The sequence below is a fragment of the Quercus robur genome, chromosome 11 (assembly GCF_932294415.1).
Source record: "Quercus robur chromosome 11, dhQueRobu3.1, whole genome shotgun sequence".
Taxonomy (NCBI): Eukaryota; Viridiplantae; Streptophyta; class Magnoliopsida; order Fagales; family Fagaceae; genus Quercus; species Quercus robur.
This window is the reverse complement of record NC_065544.1, coordinates 39,601,755-39,626,052: the sequence shown is the minus strand read 5'-3', so window position 1 is coordinate 39,626,052 and position 24,298 is coordinate 39,601,755. Positions and strand designations below refer to the sequence as shown.

The following is a 24,298-nucleotide window of genomic DNA, read 5'->3' as shown; positions in this document are numbered from 1 at the left end:
GGTCCGAATCTTCAACCATTGAATCAACAACCTTGAATTCCAAGACCCATGCTACACACCAGACAAACTTCCCAAGAGCACTTGGAATTATTCTTTCTCTGCTTTCTATGGTCCTCAAACCTAGGAACTTTTATGAACTTGCTTTCCACGCACACCGACAGTCATAGATAGTCGGTACACCACTGTAGCAGTACATAAAATTATTCAAAGCATCATTTTCCAAACATCTGTATCTAGAAGACACAAAAAGAAGGGATGTTGATTTTTAGCGAACTATTGGCATAATCGCTTACCAGTTACATTTCACGGGCCTCGGTTTTTAGTAGATTGTTATCAGCATCTCCAAGTCTATGGCGCTTTTTCAAAACAATTTTTTTTTATTAATAAATTGAAGTACACTTTTTTGCCCTTAATATTTAGGATTATCTTCAGATTTGTCCAAGACTTCTAAAAGTTTCATTTGAGTAGTTTTAAGACTATAAATTATTTCACTATTTTTTTTGTCACAATTTTGACATGATAAACTATAATTGGTTAACAATTACTTACACATAAACCCACAATTTTTTTTTATCAATCACATTCTACCATATCATAGTTGTGGTAAGAATTTGTGAAAATTTATGTATTCCTAGACTTTTTCCTTACATTTTGACACTTAATTTTTGGTTCAGTTTTCAAAGTATCCTACCGCCCAATTATGTTAGCAACTCTCTGTTTAGAGGTGTGTAGCCAACCCATCAACCCGCTAAAACAAATTCAACCCAACCCAACCTGCTGGCTTAGGTCGGTTTTTAGGAGTTGATGGGTTATGAATTTTTTTTTTTAATAGCGGGTCGGGTTGGGTTCGGGTCATAACAATCACAAACCTGCTGGGTAAGGACCTGACCAATCTATATATTGAAAATTTAAATTATATATTTAATATATATTATATAATTAATTTTTTTTTCCAATTTTTCTCCTATTCGGCTCTTCCTATTACCTCGCAAACCTAATAATCTTATTTCTCTCTCTGCTGCCTTCCACTCCTACTCTTTTTTGTTTATAACTAAGTTGTGATATTAGTTTATGTATATTTTGTTTATCAACTTAGTTGGATATATTTTGTTATAACTGAGTTGGAATAATAGTTCACGTATATTTTGTTTATCAAATGAGGTGGAAAGTAAGACTGTCCATGGGATGGTCCGAGTCGGGTTTGTGCCCAACCCGAAACCAACCCAACAGAATTGGGTGGCAAAAAATCTCACCCACTCCCGACCGTCGGAGTAGACGGGTCAAGCGGATCAGGGGTAGCGGGCAGGTCAGTCGGCGACTTAGATCTGAGAAAATGACGAGAAAATGGTGAGGAAGCTGTAAGAAAACAGTGACAAAAACCTAGATTCAGCGAAAATCTCATCGGAATCTCTGAGATTTCGCTAGATCCAGCTGAAATCTCACCGGATTCGATGAGATTTTGCCAGATCCAGTCAAAATCTCACAGAATTTACGTGAAATATCGCTTGAATCTAGGTTTTTTCGCTGGAATCTGGAATTTTTTTCATCGGAATATGGGTTTCTTGCCGGAAGTTGGGTTTTTTAGGTTTTGGGGGGAGAGAAACCGAAACCGACCCACTGGAGTCAATTTCTGGTGGAGAAGACTCACCGCCAACCACCAAAGTAGTCGGGTCGAATTGGTTTTGGTCAGGTTCTTCGGGTGGGTTAGGTCTCCTGATGGGTTTGGACAGCCCTAGTGGCAAGTGAGATATTTTTTTTTTCTGCTCAATTTAATAATAATAGTAATAAAAAAAATTGTCCAACCCATGGGTTCAACCCGATCCACGTGTGTTGGGTTGGGTTGGTTTGAACCCTTGTGATGGGTTAGGTTGGGTTGGATTTTTTTAATCCACCATGGTGAGTTTAGTCAAAAAATCCCCTCAACCCGACTAATGCTCACCCCTACCCCTATTAAGTGCTTGATCTTGACACATCACCCATGAAAGTATAGTTTTCAAAGCTTGTGATTTTAAAGGCATCTTCCCATATAAATCTATGTATAATGTTGCTTTTTGTAGTTTTTATTAAACAACTCAGTTTATTTTCCTCCCTAAGCACACAACGTCGTTTTAGATGAGTCTCTCTCAAAATAAGTCACAGATGACATGGAAGTATAGGACTACTACCAGAAATGGACGACATGACATTTTTGAAAATGAAACCAAACACTAAAAGGCCAAAATGAAACTTTTGAAAAGTTAAGAGGCTAAAGTGAAATCAAATCTAAACATTATCGGCCAAAAGTATACTTTAGTTAAAAGAAAATTTCCCCTCTAGCTGGGACATGAAACTATAAAATCTCTCTTTAACGGCCCCTCCAGTTGGGTACTCTTTTTTGTCCAAGCAAAAAATAAATGATCTACCATGAACGAAGACTTAATATTTGAATGAGATAGACTAAGAATCGATAGTATGTTGGAGAATATATTTTAAAAAGTAGGTAAAGAAAATAAAAATGCATCTTCCCTCCAAATTTTAGTGAAAAATTAGAGATGGAGATGCTCAAATATATTGAAAAATGATTGAACATAAATAGAGCTCAAGGTTGGTATGAACAAATTTTTATTTTATGTAACGGTTATATATGCAGCCCCCTTCATGTGTATTGGGTTTCACAAGTGTGGGGCACTACACGTAATCATTACACATCTTTTTCTCTCAACCAACCAAAAAAAACGCATTTGTTAGTGTCGGTATAATGATTTTTTGATGAACAGTGTCGGTATGAGTAAAGGGTTTGTTGTGATATATTAATAATATTAGGAAAAGAAAAGAGTAATAATATGAGGCTACATTGCAAGACTTTTTAAGGAGCAATAAAGTGTTAGTTTCTAGAAAGTGCTTTAGGAGCAAAGTCTGCTCAAAGTCTTTTTACTGTTTGCCGCCCATTAATTGCCATTAATTTATCAATAGAGACATCACGACCGTCGCCTAACAGGATTTAACAAAAACCTTTTCAACAATCTTGCTCAACGAATGGCTTAATAGTGAGGAAGTAATGGATTGTAATTGTAAATGACTTTTTCTTTTTTCTTTTTGACCCCAATATTGGAAATGACTTTGAAAATGTTTTTGAAAGAATTTCAATTTATGGCGACCTAATAACTCGTTATCATTAAACCAATATATTAATTGGTTTTTTGTGTAGGCGATAATTGAACTCAAAATTTCTTATTTTAGAGACTTTACCAGTTAAGCTAATTTGAACTCACAACTTGAAATGTGATTTTCCTTTAGTGAGACTTATTATTCATGTGATAAAAGGGAGTATCACCTCACTAGACTTTCTAAGTACTGGATAATTACTCATTTAATAGTCCATATCTTCCATCTTTCATCTTTATTTTTGATTAATGTTAAATAGTGAAGTTGAATTAAATTGGTACATTTGTTCTAAATGGTAAATCTTCATTCACTATACTCGTCAGACATTAGTTGCTAACAACATTATCATTTTTTTATGATTATTTACTGATTATTATTAATGACTAACCAACTACAATCTTCCATTTTTATCAATATCAAATAGAGCAGTTGAATCAATTTTGGTACCTTTGTTCTTAATGTTAAATTTTCATTTACTATTCTAGTTGAGCAATACTTGTTAAAAACATTATTATGTTACTATTTTGTCAATATTATCCATTTCGTTATGTTCTGTCTAAAACAACCGAAAAATTCCATTTTGGTTAGTGATTTACTACAAGTTACCTTTTTATTCCATTTCATCCTAGTTTCCAGTCCACTCTATCCATTTTAGTCCATTTTACTAAATTTCAACAAGTATGGTGATTTCAACTGATGGGTAAACAAATCATTATTTTGCTTACTAAACCCCCTTTTATTTTTTTGCACTATGTGATAATTTGATTATTACTTTAATTAATAATGTGTTTTTTTTCATTCACATTACTTACATATAACATTTTTTTTAATTAAGATTTTTTGTTCATTTAATTATAATCTCATATATGATATGTTATGTAATGAAAATATTACAAAGATTATGATATATACATTTTGAAATATATATGTATATATAAAAGTTTAGAGGTAATCTCAAAATGGTATTCTAGAATAAATAGATTCTAAAAATATTCCATTCAAAGCATCCATTTTCCAAGCATCTATATCAAGAAGACAAATGGAGCAAAGAAGGGATGTTGATTTTTAGCTATCTATTGGCATAATAACTTCCGAGTCTTACACTTTTTCAAAACCTTTTTTTTTTTAAATTAATAAATTAAAGTACACTTTTTTGCCTCTCATATTTAGAATTATCTTCATGTTTGTCCAAAAATTCTAAAAGTTTCAAGTAGTTTTAAGATAATAAATTATTCTACAATTTATTTGTCATAATCTGATATGATAGACGGTAATTGATTAACCACTTACAATTTTTTCTCTCGCCCTCTTTTTGGTTTCATTTGCACACCTACTTTTGGTTCAGTTGTCAAAGTATCCTTCTGTATAGCAACCCCTATTAAGTGCTCGAAGGGTCTTGACTCTTGACATATTTCCCATGAAAGTACACATAAATTAATTACAGTTTTCAAAACTTGTGATTTCAAAGGCATCTTCCCGTGAGACCTTGCATCTGAAAACCTGGCTCCAAGATGAAGACTTTGTGGTCTTAGTCTTACCTTCCATTAGGGTCGTATATATGGGTCCAAATTTTCAACCATTGAATTCCAAGACCCATGCTACTCACTAGACAAACTTCCCAAGATCACTTGAAATCATTCTTTCTCTGCTTTCTTTGGTCCTCAAACCTGGGAACTTTTATTAACTTTGCTTTCCACGCACGCTGACAGTCTTAGATAGTAGGTAGACCACTGTAGCAGTATATAAAAATATTTAAACCATCCATTTTCCAAACATCTATATCAAGAAGGCAAATGGAGGAAGAAGGGAGGTTGATTTTTTAAGTAGATGTTTGGTAAATATTATTTTTGTTAACTTATTTTATTATTTAGCGTATTTTAGTTACTATTTATAAGTCTCACTATACTTTTTGATACTATTCATAAATCTTACTGTTATACAACTAACTTTTTCTTTTATTTATAATACTTTTAACAACAAAATTTCAATTTTAACAAAATAAGTAGATCTCAAATGGATCCAAACTATTGACATAATCACTTACAAGTTTGGCACTTTTTCAAAACTTAAAAAAAAAAAAAAAAAAAAAATTAAAGTACACTTTTTTGCCCTTAATATTTAGGATTATCTTCATGTTTGCCCAAGGCTTCTAAAAGTTTCATTCAAGTAGTTCTAATATCATAAATTATTTAACAATTTATTTGTCACAATTTTAATAAGGTAGACTATTATTGATTAACCATCACTTAAACATACACTACTATTTTTTCTTTGCCGCTTTTTGGTTTCATTTGCATGGATTCAGATCAGGTGCAAGTATTACCATTGCATTAGGTGCAATTTGAATCTGATAATAGTTATTTATCATCAGATCAATACACCAATTGATTTTTGGTGTAGACAATGATTGAACTCCAAATCTCTTATTTTTTAGACTTTACCAGTTAAGCTAATTCGAACCCACGACTTAAAATGTGATTTTCCTTTAGTGATACTTATTATTCATGTGATAAAAGAGAGTATCACCTCACTAGACTTTCCAAGTACTGGATAATTACTTATTTAATAGTTCATATCTTCCATCTTTCATCCCCATTTCTGATTAATGTTAAATAGTGAAGTTGAATTAATTTGGTACATTTGTTCTAAATGGTAAATCTTCAGTTACTATTCTTGTCACACATTACTTGCTAACAACATTATCATTTCATTTTTTTTAATGATTATTTACTAATTATTATTAATGACTAACCAACTACGTATAATCCCCCATTTTTATCGATGTCAAATAGAGCAATTGAATCAATTTTGGTACCTTTTTTCTTAATGGTAAATTTCCATTTACTATTCTTTTTTTTTCTTTTTTTTGATGCGATCCATTTACTATTCTAGTCAAGTAATACTTGTTAAAAACATTATTATGTTACTATTTTGTCACTATTATCCATTTCATTATGTTCCGTCTAGAACAACTGAAAAATTCTATTTCGGTTAGTGATTTACTACAAGTTACCTCTCTATTCCTTTTCTTCCTAATTTCTAGTCCATTCTATTCATTTTAGTCAATTCCATTAAATTTCAACCAATATGGTGATTTCAACTGATAGGTAAACAAATCATTATTTTGATTACGAAACCTTTTTTTTTTTTTTTTTTGCACTATGTGATAATTTTATTATTACTTTAATTAATAATGTGTTTTTTTCATTCACTTTACTCACATATAACATTTTTTTTTAATTCAGATTTTTATTTCATTTACTTTTAATCTCATATATGATATGTTATGCATTGAAAATATTACAAAGATTATGGAATATATATTTTGAAATATATGTGTATATATAAAAGTTTAGAGGTAATCTCGAAATGGTATTCAAGAATAAATCGATTCTAAAAATATTTCATTCAAATGGATAAACTGAAACGGTCGTTAAAGTGGATTTAAAAACTTTAGTTTTTGTTATTTATCGATTATCATTAATGACTAAACAACCACCAATTGACCTACAATGCACCGTAACTATAATCCCGCAATTAAACATTTCCACTTGACATATAAATAATGTACCATATTTACTTATCCTTCAATTTCAACCCACTTATGAATTAAGAAATCAACTTAAAAGACTAACAGTTTTATAGTTTAATGGAATTGCATGTTTGATTTTAGGTGAAGAATCAATTTGAAAGGAATTTTTCTTGCGAATTACTTGACAACCATCAAATCCATAGGAAAATTTAAAACTAAACCACTCATTTGAAAATAAATCATCCTACCAAGGCTACTCTAAGCTTGTGCACACTAGTGGTTGTTCTTTCTTACAAAAACAAATTTTGTTTTCCTTGTTAATAAAAAACAAAAGAAACAGTAACCATTAGTTATCGTGTCGTGGGGGCAAATCATTTTAAAATGAATACAAAATCCCCCTAAATAATTCATAATTTCATCCTTTTACAAAATCATAGTTTGCAATATAAGAAAGTTATAGTAAAAGATCCAGGTACTTGGGTTCCTATGGATGAAGATATGGTCTCTGTGGATACCATTGAATTTCCGTTGGAAGAGGAATCTTACAAAGATCGTATTGATTCTTATCAAAGAAAAACAGGATTAACTGAGGCTGTTCAAACAGGCACAGGTCAAGAGCTCACATCGACGGGAAGGTTTGGCACCTCGATGTCGGCTCTTCGCCACCTGGGGCTGTAGTATGTTCCAAGGGTTGGGTTGTTCGCCCATTAAAGCGGTACGTGAGCTGGGTTCAGAACGTCGTGAGATCTATCATTGTTTGTGAAATAATTAGGGATCTACCACTTTTTTAAAACTCGAGTTTGTGAAACTCAAATTTACCAGGTAACTCAAGTTTCATACACTTGAGTTCTTTGGAAAATTTTTGATGGAACTCGAGTTCTAGTTCCATAAATGACAAATTTGAAGACTATTTTTTCAAAGAATTCGAGTTTCTGAAACTCGAGTTTTACGGCAAATTCGAGTTTCAAAAATGTGATAAATTGTTAAATATTTCCCAAATATTTTGCCAAAAATGGTTTATGGTCATTTTGACCTAGTCTCCAATACTAAAAAGAACTCGTACAAAATCCTCTTAAAACTAAAAGATATGACAACTTGACAAGTATATATCACAGGAGAAAGTATACCATATTTTGATAATACAAACTCAACATCTGTTTTGGTATTTCCTATCTAATAAATGAGTGACACTTATTTCAAAAAACTACATCAGACTACTCCAATAAATGATTAATTTATCTTTCTAATAATATAGAAGATTGTGATTAATTTATTGGAGTAGTTTAATGTTGTTTTTTGAAATAAATATCACTCATTTATTGGGTAGAAAATACCAAAATTGATGCTGAGTTGGTAGTTCCAAAATATGGTATACTTTCTCTCGTAATGCACCCGTCTCATTAGTCATTCCCTATCCCTATCCCTATCCCTCCTACTTATAATTGTCTCTTATATATGCTATGTTACATCATTACCCCTTTTCATACTACACTTCTCCTTAATATCCTCATGGTTGTTTGGTGATTTTATATCGGCAACCTTTTACACCATCAATTTCTCATTTATAGATGACCCACCTCTCTCACTGCTCATCCACATTACTATTATTATTAATTTATTATATATTATACTAATTTTGATACGTTTCAAATCACAGCACGATTATATTAAGGTATCGAATTCCGGACCCTATAATTCCAAACCTATCTCTCATTCTCTTTTCTCTCAAAAACTCAGTCACCACATCTTTGTTTTTTTTTTCTTACAATGGATTCAAGCACCAACAACGAAACAACCCACGAATTCCCACCTTTCTTCAAAGTCTACAAAGATGGTCACGTTGAAAGGTACATGACCCCAGAACGTGCTGCCACCGGTGGTCACCTCCGTGCACCCACAGGGCTAGACTCCGAAACCGGAGTTCAATCCAAAGACGTCGTCGTTTCGCCGGACTCAGGCGTATCAGCCAGACTCTTCATCCCCAAGATCAACGGCCCAGATCAGAAGTTTCCTCTAGTCGTTCACTACCACGGTGGAGGCTTCTGCCTTGGATCACCTTTCATGAAAACCTTTCACAACTTTCTTGTTTCCTTAGCCTCAGAAGCCAATGTGGTCGTTATTTCCGTTGACTATAGGCTGGCCCCAGAGCATGCTCTACCAATCGCACATGAAGATTCCTGGGCCGCGATGCAGTGGATCTCAGCCCACTCAAATGGGCAAGGACCCGAACCGTGGTTGAACCAGTACGCGGATTTCGGGCGGGTTTTTGTGGCTGGTGAGAGCGCTGGAGCTAATATTGTTCATTACGTGGCAGTCCAAGCTGGCGCTACGGGATTGGCTGGTCCTAATATCATTGGGACAATCATATTGCACCCATATTTTGGTGGCAAAGAGAATGATAAAATGATTGATTACATGTACCCAACAAGTGCCGGGTTCAAGGATCCGATACTGTACCCGGAAGTGGATCCGAATTTGTCGAAGATGGCTGGTAAGAAAGTGCTGGTTTGTGTGGCAGAGAAGGATGGGCTGAAAGATAGAGGTACGGGTTATTGTGAAACATTGAAAAAAAGTGGTTGGAATGGTACTGTGGGATTTTTTGAGAGTGAAGAAGAGGGGCATGGGTTTTTTCTGTTGAATCCCAGTAGTGACAAGGTGGGGCCACTGTTGAAAGTCATGGTTGATTTCATAAATCAGAACTAAGTTAATAATGTTGTTGGTTTGTCCTTCTATGTAGACTTTGAATCGTAAGTTGGTGAGCTATGAGTGTCTTTTGATATTTTGTTATGTGAAAATAAATGCGTTTGTTGAGTACTTCGAAATGGGTTCCTTTGCATTTATATTGCTGCTTTTTTTTGGGGGTGTAATTCCAGAAATTGTAATGGTAAAAACACTTGTAGCAGTGTATTTATGTTATTCCAACGATTTTGTGAAAATAAATAAATAAATAAATAAAGTTACACCAAGACATTAATTAGTTTTTGATCTAAGCCTCAGATCTCTTATACAAATTATTAGAGATTTTACTAATTGAGTTAATTGAAATCCACATTTTCACAATAATTTTAGTTACATATATAAAACCAGTTGTAACAAACATTTTGGATTTTTATCTACAATTTCTACAATTTTACGGTCCGTGGATTTAACAGCAGCTAAAAATCACATTTGCTGTATGAGAGGTTATAAATTAGAGGGGATTCAATAATACTTGGCTTGTATAGAGTGATAAGAGATACTCCAACCCAATGTGTGTAGAGTCCAAAAAAAATAAAAACCCAATGTGTGTATAATATATAGGTAATCTTATATAAAAAAAAGTATAATATATTAGTAAGAGTACTAGGGTGTAGATGTGTAGTCTTAGGATTTTTGTGTTAGTATTGACGTGACAATCAGGGTTGGAACCACACTAGGGCCTGAAGAGGCACTGCCAACTGAGATTTAAAAAAATGGAGTATATATATTAGGCCTTAATTCTATTTGAAAAATTAGACTTTGACCTCCCTACGTCCAAAAACTTGGCCTCCCCCAACAAAATCCTTGGTCCTTATTTAAAAAAATTAAATAAAATAAAAATTAATCCAACAACAAAATTTTACCATTTGAAAAACAAAGAAAAAATTAGTTCAATTAACGATTTATCAACAAAAAATTAACAAAATATGCCCAATACTGCCATATCATATTCACTTAGTTTAGATCCTTCACTAAATGCAAAATCAGAATCCTAAAATTTACCAATATAAAAGAGAGAAAGTGTCATATGTTATCCACATAGCATGACAGATGATAATGACTAAGTATTGAGTTTGAGCGATATCGCCGCCAAATCGCCCCGTCCACACTACCAATTTTCCTAGCTCCATCAATTCCATCAAATTTGCATCAATACCATGCGTGTCATTCGACATCACCCTCACTACCCCAATTTGGCCTCTGTGTGTGTGTGTGTGTGACTCTTTCTCTAAATGAGCAAAGTTAAATGAGTAACTCTCTTTTTAGAGAGTAAAGATAAACTTATAGTATTTTTGGATTTTTTGTTGAATGGGTAAAGTTTTATTTGATAATGTTGAATGAGTAAAGTTGGTATGACTAGTTAGTTGTTCAATTTTATTGTTTTGATTAATAAAGTAAAGTTGAGTTTGTTTTAATAGTTAGAATAATTAATATAGTGTTTATGGGTTCCAGTTAGCTCAACTAGTAAAGTTTCTGATAGTTAAATAAGAGATATGTGGATCAATCCCCATCCACACAAAAAACCGATTGATGTCTTAGTTTAATGATAAAGAACACAATTATCGTGTTGTCTTTTAGCTTAGCATCTTTAAATCAAAGAGACAAAGAGAATTTAGATTCAAATAATTAATCTTATTAACCAATTTTATATAAAACTCTCCTCTTTTTGTCTATCTATTTGTGATTTGTCCTTTGTTTTTCGGATTTTTATATATATATATATATTTTTGCATTGTTTTTTACTAAGCATTAATAATTGATTTCAACAACAATAATTAATATTTTTGTTAGAAGATTATTGGACATTGTAAGGGCAGGTTTTGACTCCTAAGCCCAAAAGATAAATGGATTAGGGCTCAAAAAGCCCAACACAATGAATTTGTAGAAAATGGACTTAAAAGCTAGGCTTCAATGGAACCAACAGCGCACACAGTGAATCAAAGATAGTATGAAAGTGAAGAAAAACAAGCTCTATGCAAAGAAACCCTTCCTCGGCAAAATTTGAGGAGAGCGGTCCTAATGTATATTTCTTTTAAATTGGGATGCAATTTTTAGTTCTTATTGTTACAGTGTTTTCTTTATTGATTTTACCCTCCCTTCCCCTAGAGGGTCTCTTACATTATATAGCTTCCTTTAGATGATCTTGGCCTTCCATTTGTTGATCGTTCAGGCCACTACTTGAGTGTTTGTCCCATTAGACATCTTCCCAAACCCCTTGTGAGTTGCAACAGTCAAGGCAGCACTATTCAGGGATCTCTCCACATAAATACAGCCAGAAGGTTTGGTGGGATGCATTATATGTGGTGGCATCTACCATCCTCTCAGTCATGTCAAGGTTAACCCCTTCTCCGAACTCTTTTTCTATAGTGTGATCTCCTCTGGTAACGTGTCATTGACATGGCCTTATTGTCCGAGGGTGTGTCCTCCTCGGCACGATAATGGCCCTCTTGGCAATGGGTATAACACGTGGCGCAATTACCTTATTTAAATTCCTGTACCCCACAGACATATATTAAGATAGCAAACATAACTTTTGTTTGATTGTAAAAGGAAAAGGCTTTATCACAGTTCATGTCTTTTGATATGTAAATAATTTTCTATGTGAATTATAGTATCCTATGGCTTCCAAAAAAAAAAAAACCCCTTAAGAATAGTGTTTTATAATAAATCAACAGTTTATACTATTTATTATTTTGGGGATTGTTGTTGTTGGGATTATTTTTGTCCATCCTTATTTTGGAGAGTTGTGCTAGGACCACCAAAAATGGCACAACTTTGTGCCATAACTCGCCATGTGGCGAGTTGTGATTGGTGGAGTGTTTGTGGGCCATGTGGGGACACACCTTCACCAATTACAACTAGCCATATGGCGAGTTGTGGCACAAGGTTGTGCCATTTTCGGTGGTCTCAGCATTTTCCTATTTTGGGGACAATGAGCCTATTTTTCCAATGAGTACCTGGCCTAATGATCATAGGATATACTCAGCTGGCGATTCAAAATTGTCAATACTAAGGTGCATTGAAAACTTAAACAATAGTTTTCTGAAAATGATGGATTGAAAAGATAGGGGTTAGAGTTACTATGAGGTTTTGAAGAAAAGTGGGTGGGATGGGATTGTAGAGATTGCAGAGACAAATTCATTAAGGAGAATTAGATCCACCTGCTGTCTTGTATGTGTGTGTGTGTGTGTGTGTGTGTGTGTGTTTTATTTTGGTTGAGTACAATTTTGGGGAGTTGTGCTTGGACCACCAAAAATGGCAAAACTTTGTGTCATAACTCGCCATGTGGCAAGTTGTGATTGGTGAAAGAGTGTCTGTGGACTATGTGGGGACACACCTTCACCAATTACAACTCGCCACGTGGCGAGTTGTGGCACAAGGTTGTGCCATTTTCGATGGTCTCAGCATTTTCCTAGTTTGGGGACAAGGAGCCTATTTTTCCAATGAGTACTAGGCCTAATGATCATAGGATATACCAAGTTGGCGATTTAGAATTGTCAATACTAGGGTGTACTGAAAACTTAAACAACAGTTTTCTGAAAATGATGGATTAAAAAGATAGGGGTTAGAGTTACTATGAGGTTTTGAAGAAAAGTGGGTGGGATGGGATTGTAGAGATTGTAGAGACGAATTCATTAAGGAGAATTAGATCCACCTGCTGTCTTATATGTGTGTGTGTGTTTTATTTTGGTTAAGTACTGTTTTACACTTAGTCTTAATTACAGAAATGGTTGTTGCCTAATTGAGTTTCACTGGTATTTCATAACCTCCTCAGCTGCGAATTCTCCACCCTCATCTGGAATCAATTGCCTGAAAACCCCTTTGGCACTCAAGAGATCTGGTGGTCTTTCCTAGACTCAGCCATGTTCATCCTCTCCCATCACTCTCAACAAGACCTGGAATTTTTCTTTGGAATTTCTTGGGCCATTTGGTACAACAGGAATAAGGTGGTCCATGAGGAAAGCTGTCTCTCCCACTAACAAGTTTGGCAAATGGCTAAAAGTGTGGTGGAGGATTTTAGCAATACTGTTGATTGAGACTTCTCCCAACCAAGACCTCTTCCTGTTAAATGGAACCCCCCACCTCCAAGAATCTTCAAGGTAAACGTTGATGGGGCAACCTCGGACCATGGTGGGAACTTTAGTATTGGAATAATTGTTAGAGACTGCACTGGCCAGACAATTGACGCCAACTGTAAACTTCTAAGAGCATTCTCATTAGCTCTTCTATAAAAAATGCAATTTTGACACACCAAAAGCCTACTTTATTATTTTACCACATTATTTTACAACATCTCATTTATCAGAGGTTTTATTCTTCACTTCTATACATTAAAATAATATTTACAACACATTAAAATAATATATTAAACTCCTCCCCAGTCTCCATCATCATCATTAACAACAACAACGGCACAACCACCACTGCCGCAATAACAGCCACCAACAACCACTACCGCAACAACACTGACAGTCGCCACCGGCACAAACCCACATCCACCAACACCACCTTATTAAAAAAAATCCACAACAACCCAAAAAATAACCACCACAATCAACCCACAACCACTACAATTACCAATATCAGATCAGCTCAAATTGAAGCAAAAAAAAAAAAAAAAAAAAAAAAAAAAAAAAAAAAAAAAAAAAAAAAAAACCCACAACCAGAGAGAGGCAGAGTGAAGGGCGAACAAAGGGGAGAGGGGAGAGGGGAGAGGGAAGAGGGATCTACCACCGCCCACCATAAGCAAAATCCAAAATCAACCCACAACCGCTGCCACCCACCAACATTAGCCCATCAAAACCCATGAAAATCAACCCACAACCACTTGGTGTCGAATCCACCATCAAATCACAACAAAACCAAAAAAAAGAAAAAGAAAAAAGAAACCACTGCCATAGAGATTGGCCTGGCTTGAAGCTCCAGCCATGGGTTGCTGTGGATGTGGTGGGTCGGCTTGTGACGGTTGGGATGGGTCGGTGTGGTTGTGTTGGTGGTCAGGTTCATGGGTCATGGCTAGGTGGCGGCTTGGTGAGATCTGCTACTTGGTGAGATCGGCTGCAGCTTGATGAGGACGGTGGTGTGCTCTAGAGAAAGGAAGAAAGGAGAAGCTAAGAGTGAGAATGAGTGAGGAAGAAAGACTCAAGCAGATGGGAGAGAGAAAAGTAAGAATTAAAAAAGGAATAAAGTGATGAGAGAGGAGAGAGAAAAGATCATAAAAAAAAAATTTATAGAATTGTTGTCCGTACACTTCTATATTTGAGACGGCACTGTTCACTCATGCCAAATATTTTGGCATTTAGAACACCAGATGAGAGTGGTTTTTGGGTGTTTGGTGTGTCAAATGCCAAATATTTGGCATTTGACACACCTAATGAGAATACTCTAAAAGCATGCTATTCTGTAGAATTTGTGGAGATTATGACCCTGTTACAAGGTGTTCTGCTAGCCCAAGAATTGCATCTACCTTGGGTCATTATGAAGTCTGATGCGCTTGCAGCAATCCAAGCTATTAATGACAAATCCATGGGTAGTAGCTTAGGTCATCTCATCCAGGAAATTCTTCAAATTTTGAAGCTCCTTTGAGTCTTGTACTTTCTAGTACATATGCAAAGACTACAATCAAGTTGCTCATGAGTTAGCTTAGCATGCTTGCAGGACATAAAACTCCCACCTATGGAAGGGTGTTACTCCTCCATTTGTTTCTTTGTTAATCCAATCTGATGTATTGTAGTGCTTAGTCATTTTGGTTATGCTTCTGCAAATCCTTTTATGTTTGTAATTCTATATCTGGTTTAATGAAATTCAAGTACACTTTCAAAAAAAAAAAAAAAAAATTAGTTTCACTGGTATTTCACTGGTAGTTCAATTACTTTGACGTAGGAACGTTGGATCAAAGAAATAGATAGATCTTAGGATTGATAAAAAATAAAGAATAATTGTATATTTTTTTTGGATTAAAATATTAGCAGATTATGGGAGTTGTCTGATGATTTAAGTTAATGTCATGTTAGCTAATCATACTTCCATGGTAACTTTTTAGGTAGTACTTGGTAATAATTTAGTAACTATGTCTTGTTTGCTCATCCTTTAATCTCATATATGACATGTTATGTTATATAATGATGTTATTAAGAATGTGTGTATATATATATATATATATATTTTTTTTTTTTTTTTTTGAGATGTGGGCTACCCATTCATTGTGGGTGGGGGTGCCCTTTAACCCAATGGCAAAAGGCATGCAGAATATTGACTCCATATATTGGACAAATCAATATATTAACCACATCTCACCTAGGCAATCTCAGCATACATTTAACAACTTTAACGCCCTAACTTGGTTACAAGCTTACGTTATTAAGCTCGATAGAATGTATATTTATTGATTTTGATTTAATAATTTAATATGGTATAACAATAGGTTACAAAGATTTAGGAACATATATTTTGCAATGTATATGCATATCTATGTATAAAATAATTTTAAAAATAATCTCAAAACAGTATAATGGAATAAACCAATATTGTCCTATGGCTAAATCGAAATGGTCACTAGAACAAAATCCGCAACTTTAATTTTAGTTTTTATCAATTATCATTAATGACTAAATAAATAACCATCATTTTCCTACCATGGCATGTAAGATTGTAATTAAACATTTTTTTCTTGACATACAAATAATGAACCATATTTACTTATCATTCTTATAACAACCCACATACGAAGCAGAGAAATTAATTTAAAAGAATAAGAGTTTTATAATTTAATAACATTGAATGTTCTATTAGGAGGAGAATCAACCTAGTAAGTAGTAACCTTGGTAAAGAAATTAATTTAAAAGAATAAGAGTTTTATATATATTTTTTTTTGAAAAAAAGAGTTTTATAATTTAATTACATTAAATGTTTTATTTCGGGAGGAGAATCAACCTAGCACGTAGTAACCTACCAAGTCAACTCAAAGCTCGTGGACACTGGTAGTTGTGCTTTCTTATAAAAACAGATTTTTGTTTAGGTCACCATTGCATTTTATTATTATTATTTTTTTAAGAAACAAAAAGTCACCATTGAATTTTAGTTGGCGTGAGTGGGGCAGATCATCCTAAAATAATAATAAAATATGCATGTAAACGTGCACGGTGCACCTATCTCATTAATCATTTACTGCAATTTATAATTGACATTTTTAATAATATTACATTATTACCCTCTTCATGATAATCTTCTCCTTAGTATTCTCATGGTTGTTTGGTGATTCTAAATCTGCACCCTTTTCATGATGTCAGAATTATAATAAGAAATTTGTGATAATTAGTGGTCTTAAAAATTTTGTGATAAAATATATCAATGAATTAAGTGTGACCCAATAACTGCAATTCAAACTCATCTATCATTCTCTTTCTTTCTCTCAAAAACTCACCCACCGCAATTTTTTTTTCCCTAACAATGGATTCAAGTAACAATGAAACAACCCACGAATTCCCACCATACTTCAAAGTCTACAAAGATGGTCGCATTGAAAGGTACATGGTCCCAGATAGCGGAGGTAACCACCTTGCACCCGCAGGCCTAGACTCCAAAACTGGGGTCCAAACCAAAGACGTCGTCGTTTTGCCCGAATCAGGTGTCTCAGCTAGACTCTTCATCCCCAAAATCAACGGCCCAGATCAAAAGTTCCCTCTAGTTGTTCACTACCACGGTGGGGGCTTCTGCCTTGGATCACCTTTCATGAAAACCTTTCACAACTTTCTTGTTTCCTTAGTCTCAGAAGCCAAAGTGGTTGTTATTTCCGTTGACTATAGGCTAGCCCCAGAGCAGGCTCTACCAGTTGCACATGAAGATTCTTGGGCTGCGATGCAGTGGATTTCAGCCCACTCAAATGGGCAAGGACCCGAACCTTGGTTGAACCAGTATGCGGATTTCGGGCGGGTTTTTGTGGCGGGTGAGAGTGCAGGGGCTAACATAGCCCATTACGTTGCAGTCCAAGCTGGCGCTACAGGATTGGCTGGTCCTAATGTTATTGGGTCAATCATATTGCACCCATATTTTGGGGGCAAAGAGCCTGATAAAATGATTAATTATATGTACCCGACTAGTGTCGGGTTCAAAGATCCGATACTGTACCCGGAAGCGGATCCGAATTTGTCAAAGATGGCAGGTAAGAAAGTGCTGGTTTGTGTGGCGGAGAAAGATTGGCTAAAAGATAGAGGTTTGGGTTATTGTGAAACATTGAGAAAGAGTGGTTGGAATGGTAGTGTGGGATATTTTGAGAGTGAAGGAGAGGGACATGGGTTTTTTCTGTTGAACCCAAGTAGCGACAAGGTGGGGCCACTGATCAAAGCCATGGTTGATTTCATAAATCAGAACTAAGGTAATGTTGTTGCCTTGTTGGTTTTTTTTTTTTTCTTTTTTGATGGGGCCTTGTTGGTTTTTCATTTTATGTTGTTGCCTTGTTGGTTTTTTTTTTTTTTCTTTTTTGATGGGGCCTTGTTGGTTTTTCATTTTATGAAGACTTTTAGTTGTAAACTGGACTTTGGTGGTGCGCTATGAATGTCTTTGATATTTAGTGATATGAAATAAATGTGTTAGCTTTTTGCTTGATGGTTTTATTTTGTTTTTTGTGAGAAGGTGTTTGATAAAAATGTTTAGGGCTTGTTTGTTTTAAAAAATGGTTACTCAATTTTCATCATCCATCACTCATCCCTCATCATTCATCACTCAAAATACTCCAATTTCTTACTCCACCTTTTTGGCACATATTTTTAGTTTCTCACCACTCAATTTTTTCTACTTTTTGTGAGACCCATGCCTGAGCACCCTGTCATGAGTTCTGTTAGCCTACCCGCCTCACCCTCAGTTTCTTCATTTCATTTTCTTCCCCTTCAGTCTCCATTGCCCTGTCACTCTCACTAAAGCTGTCCTCTTTCTCTTTCATTTCTCATGTACACACACATCAACAAGAACAATCCTATCCCAAACCTACGGCTAAACCATCATAAACATACAAACACAAATGAATACAAACATAAACTTATAGGAACCCACAGATGTTCAAATCAAAACCCATAAATACCCAAATCAAAAATCACAAATACAAACCCTCTTTTTGAGGTAAAGGATAGAAATATTACCAAGAAAAATGTATCAAATATAGACCCTCATTATGGATTGGAAAAATGTATAAGCCCTGTTTAAGCACATTCGAAACAGGGGAAGGGCGAAAATGGCCAAATGGCCTTAAAAACCAAACTATCTAGTTAGTAGGCAAGACTTAGAAACATATTTCATTTATAGCATCTCGAGTCTTAAAGACTCGATTTTGGGCTTCAAAATCGAGTCTTTAAGGCTCGGTTTGTATGCTTGACCACGTCTGATGTGGCAGTGTTGCCATCTGGCATTGACATGGAAATCGAGTCTCTTAGACTCGATTTCTAACCCCTATATATAACACTCACACCAAACACCAGAGGAGGAAAAACCCAGAGAAAAAAAAAAAAGAAAAAAGAAAAGAAAACCAGAAACAGAGAGGAAGAGAAGATCGAGATCCAGGCGACCAGCGACCCAGGCGGCCAGGGGCTCTCGCCGGCCAGCGTCGAGCGCGGCCAGGGGGTCGCGCGGCCTGGGGCTCGCGCGGCCTGGGTCGCGCGCGGCCTGGGGCTCGCGCGAGCCTGGGTCGCGCGCGGCCTGGGGCTCGCGCGAGCCTGGGTCGCGCACGGCCTGAGTCTCGCGCGAGCCCCAGGCAGGCTCGCGCGCGGCCTGGGGCTCGCGCGAGTCAGGCCGCGCGCGACCTGGGGCTCGCGCGAGCCTGGGTCGCGCACAGCCTGAGTCTCGCGCGAGCCCCTGGCCGCGCTGGTGAGGTTTGGCAGTGAGGTTCTCTGTTTCTCTCCCTCTGATCTGATCTGATCTGATTTGAGTAGCTGTGTGTTTCTCTTTCTCTCCTTTTGATCTGATCTGCGTTTGGGTATTTTGGCATGTAGAGGTTTAGAAATTTTTTTAAAAATTTTGGGATTGAAATCGAGTCTCTAAGACTCGATTTCCGGTTGGAATACACGTGGAAATCGAGTCTAAGAGACTCGATTTCCATGTTAATGCCAGATGGCAATTCTGCCACATCAGACGTGGTCAAGCATACAAACCGAGCCTTAAAGACTCGATTTTGAAGCCCAAAATCGAGTCTTTAAGACTCGAGATGCTATAAATGAAATATGTTTCTAAGTCTTGCCTACTAACTAGATAGTTTGGTTTTTAAGGCCATTTGGCCATTTTCGCCCAGGGGAAGATGTAGACCTCTAATACCAGTATCAAATACAAGCCTGAAAACAGCTAAAAACAAAGTCCATGGCTCGAGGAGTGTCGCTGCTTAGGTACTCCATTTCATCTTTGGCACTAAACTTGATAGCTTTTATCCATCTTCAACACTAAAGATGCCCAAATCAAATCCGAACCCACACCACAAATCTGAACCCATAACAACCACCCACATCTAAGATCTAAACCCACCACAGCCACACCACAAATTTGAACCCCACACACACCTATGTCTCAAAAATCAAAACCCTATAACCACATCTCAAATCCAAACTTCGCATCCACAAGATAGAGAGAGAAAATTTTTTTTGATCTTGCCAAGGAGATAGAGAGAACTATGCAAATCCGGTGGAGGGAGAGCTTCGGTCTTCACAGCTGATGGGTTTCAGTCTGATGGGTCTTCACAAGAGAGAGAGGGAGAGCTTCCGTTAGCTGATGGGTTTTGGTCTTCACAACTGCTACTGGGTTTCTAGGTTTTCTTTCAAATGGAGAGATTTGGGTAGTCTTTGGTTGCTGGGTTTCATTCTTCACAGTTGCTGGGTTTTTGGGTTTTCTTTTACATGGAGATTTTCGCCTGGGTATTATTGTTCTTTAGATGCAAATGGGAAAAGTATAGATAGGACAAGAGAGAAAGGAGTAAAAAATTTATGAAGAAATGTTGGTTTGTTGCTGGGAGAAGGAGAAAAGGGAAAGGGGAAAGAAGAAAGAGAAAGGGAAAGAGAGAAAGAGAAAGTCATTGGTGTTGAGGACTTGATGTAGACATGTCCCTGATGCGAGTCCCACAAAGATGCATGTATTTATAATATTGCCACATTACTCGTTTTTCAGAAATTGAAAACAACTGAAAGTTATTTTCAATTTCCGTGACTCATTCTCATTTTTTTGAGAATTGAGTTACGGAAATTGAGTTTGGAAACTCATCCAAACAAAGCAACTTGTTGTGGGGTCCACAAAATTCAGAAATTAAGTGATGAAAACTGAGTATTGGATGATGAAAACATGTAAACCAAACAACCCCTTAATCAACCGATTTTTAAACACTGAAACCTGTATTTTCACTCTACTTTTTTTTCCAACTCTTAAACAAAATCTCTAATTAGACAGCTCTGATTGTGTAAAAAACAACTATAGCTAGGGATGTACTGAATGTAAGTTTTTTTTATTTTTTATTATTATTATTTTTTCTTTCAGTTAATCCACCGATTCACCATCGGTTACCAAATTGAACCCAACCTGGTGGGTTTGGTTTTTAGGAGTGGTGGATTGCCAAATTTTTTTTTTAGGTAAAAATACAGAATTGTCCCTTTAACTTTCAATCTTTTTCATTTTAGTTCTCTAATTTTCATTTTTGTCATTTTAGTCATTTAATTTTCAATTTTTGTCAATGTAGGACTCCGTTAGAACTCAGTTAAGGGCTGCCGTTAATTGAGCCAAAATGACGTCATTTTGGCTTTTTTTTATTATTATTATTATAATAAATTTCGGAATTTAAAGAAAAAAAGAAAAAGAAAAATCTCTTAAAAAAAAAAAAAAAACCCAAACCAGAGAACTCAGTAGCAGCGAGAGTCAGAAACCAGAAGAAGAAGAAGCAGCACACACAAATGTCTTCCTCAACCGTTATTCGAGAGCTACAACGCTATTTTTTAGCCAAATCTAACGATCTCAGCAAATGTATTTTTTTAATTATATGGTATTAGTATTTACACCCAAATTTGGGTCAGCGATGGCTAGATTGATTTCGATGTTTGTGAGAGATTAATGGGGTTTGTGTGATTAGGAAGATGGGTTCTCATATGCTAGATGTTCTATGACTTTAGTTTGTGCTTATTCCTTGTTGTACTTGCTAGATTACTGTATTGATTCAGTAACTAACTCTTATTAGTATGAGAAAATCCTCGTCTTAGCTGTGCAAGGCTATTTTCATTACAGTAACACACTATGTGCTAATAAATTGATTTTTGTTTGAATTTTTTTTTTTTAATTTCAGAGTTTTTACTTTTTATGCACGTCTGAAATTGAAGCGCTCTGAGATGGTATATAATTTGTCAGATATTGCAAAGAATCACCAAGTGAGAAAGAAGTACATTATCCAGCTTGGCGAGAATGAGCTCAATTCGGTGATGGAGTTCTGAATCGGTTTTTTTTTTTTTTTTTTTTTTTTTTTTTTTTTACAGATTTTTTTCTTCAAATTCCGAAATTTATTTAAAAAAAAAAAAAAAACCAAAACAACGTTGTTTTGACTCAATTAATAGCAGCCCCTAACTAAGTTCTAACAAAGTTCTGCATTGACAAAAATTGAAAGTTAGATAACTGAAATGACAAAATTAAAAGTTAAAACACTGAAATAAAAAAGACTAAAAGTGAAAGGGTCAATTTTGTATTTTTGTCTTTTTTTTTTTTACCTTTTTTTTTTTTTTTTTTTACTTGGTAAGTGCCGAGATAGACTGCTCGAGCAATAGATTATAAAGGAACCCGGGTGCCACTTGGCTATGAGGCCATTGGCTAAAGAGTTGGGTACTTGGGTTGGCTATGGTCAGCAAATTTAGAAATTTGCTTAATCCAATATAACCAAGGTTTTGAAACTCAAACCAAGCCATACAACTTAACTCGGATAACTATGAACCGTTCGCTAAAAAGGTTTTTTAATCCTATAAATCGGCCTATGTAGAAAAATTAGTGAACCGTATCAATTGAGGTCAAACCATTCGGATTTGAGAACCGTGGATAGTTCTCACGGTTTAGATCAGTGCCCAAGAAAAAAAGAAAAAAAAAAAAAAAAAAACTAATTAACTGTACTTGGCTTGGCTTAGCCTTAGAGTTACACACCTTATGGCCATTGTTGAAACATCAAGCACTTCTTCTTCTTTGTCTCTCTATGTCATTGTTTCTGCTGTTTCTTCTTAATCATTTTCTTCTTCTCTCTCTCTCTCTCGTTCTTTCTGCTTTCTGTTGTTTCTTACTTTCTTCGAAATTGTCTTCCCTCTGGTTTGCTCAATGTTATACTGTTAGCCAGTTAATATTTTCTTGAGCTTTGATTTACTGTGAACCACTTTACATTTGCTTGGACTTTGATTTTGTACTATTAGATTTCAAATGAGTGGTCACCAATGCTCCCAGGTTCCAGCTGCTTCCCATTCTTCTAGTTTTTGTATTTATTTATTTTTAAAATTTCTTAGGAAATGCGGAATAGTCAGAAGCGGAACTAGAAATTTATCTTTAGAGAGGCCGGTCAAGATAAATAATCATATTGATTCACAAAAAATATATATATGTGTAAAATGTATGTATGACCCACTCATCAATGCTCTAATAAACTTTTGTAAAGAGATTGAAGAGAGTTAGTGTAAGACAATGAGAACATTTGCATTGAGTGATGAGTTCTTTTGGAAAGCACTTTTGGAAAGCACTGGAAAGTAGAACATTGGAAAATACATATTAAAAAGAGAAGCTAATAGTAAAAGTGAGAAAATGTAACACTTATAAAAGTTGTGGGCTTGTTGATGTGTTGGGGGAGGAGAGATGAAGGAAAGACTAAAAAAAGTCAAAGTAATTAAGTAAATATGAATGAAACAAGTAGTTAAAGACACATAGGAGGGCAAGTTACTTTAATTTTGAGGAGCCAACTCTTACACCAATTCTGCATAACCTATTTTTTGTAGCTATAATAAATTATTGAGCATTGTTGGGAGGCCATGGCCCCCCATTGTAAAACGTAGCTCCGCCATTGGGAATAGTTGAAGTTTTATTGGGCTCACAATAAAGTTGAGTGGGCGGACAAACCAATGTCCACCACTGTTAAAGCTTCAATTTTTTTACTTTTTTTGTCATGGGAATATACTTGACCATTTTTTTTTATAGAAATACTTGACCATTTATTGTCTCTCTTAACCTTTTTATTTGGTCTAAAAAGACAGTTAGTTAGCATATCAAATGAGCTTTACGTAATTTAGACATAAGCTTGCATAAAAAAAAATAAATAAATAATTGAGATCTAATAAAAACACACACACACATATATATATATATATATATATGGGATAATTTCGAAACAATATATCGATATTGATTTGTATTAAATTATTTCATATCCCTCATTAAGAAAACTAAAAATCAATTTATGTTTACTTAGGAAGTAATATTTCTTATTTGTCTTATGAAAGTTATGATATTAAAAATACATTTAAAAGATAGAGATTTATATTTATTTGGACTATTTTAGACAATTTTTATTAATTATATATTTATATTTATATTTGTGGTGGGTCAAAATTGGTTAAGCTAAACTTCAACCTTGCACAATTTACTTATAGAGATGAGATGCCAATCAACCTTAGTTACCTTTTTTTTAAAAAAAAAAAAAAAATACAAGTTAATCAAGTGATATTGGAATGTGTGCTTGGAATATATGTAAATCAAGGAAAATTGAATAATACAAGTCTTGGATTGATCTAATAATGCTCCTTGGTTTTAGTCCGAGGTAAAGGTTTACACTTGTTCTTGTATGACAATACTATCACTCTCTCTTTCTCTTCGTTTCTCTTCCTCGCAATCTTTGATCCACTTCTTCATAGG

The 24,298-nt window shown here is 35.1% G+C and overlaps 2 protein-coding genes across 10 annotated transcripts in view; both read left to right on the top strand.

The window, feature by feature from the left end:
- Nucleotides 1-8,302: 8,302 nt before the first annotated feature.
- Nucleotides 8,303-9,490, top strand: LOC126706059 (2-hydroxyisoflavanone dehydratase-like). The gene has a single exon (XM_050405318.1). It carries the CDS (start codon nucleotides 8,444-8,446, stop codon nucleotides 9,377-9,379), a length of 936 nt encoding a protein of 311 aa, XP_050261275.1. The 5' UTR covers nucleotides 8,303-8,443; the 3' UTR covers nucleotides 9,380-9,490.
- Nucleotides 9,491-16,769: 7,279 nt separating this feature from the next.
- The window catches only part of LOC126705671 (probable carboxylesterase 4, mitochondrial), a 105,805-nt gene continuing 98,276 nt past the window's right edge, over nucleotides 16,770-24,298 (top strand). The window contains exons 1-2 of one of the 9 annotated variants that reach the window (XR_007648383.1): nucleotides 16,773-17,838; nucleotides 17,905-18,027. Coding sequence is in view for 7 of the 9 variants with exons in the window: in XM_050404788.1 (XP_050260745.1) it covers nucleotides 16,865-17,788 (924 nt within the window). In the remaining 2 variants the exon portion in view is untranslated. Of the gene's footprint in view, nucleotides 17,839-17,867; nucleotides 18,028-20,917; nucleotides 21,655-21,713; nucleotides 21,730-21,775; nucleotides 21,869-24,298 lie in introns of those variants that run through there. The other 8 variants (XM_050404788.1, XM_050404790.1, XM_050404787.1 and 5 more) reach the window with 8 other exon arrangements.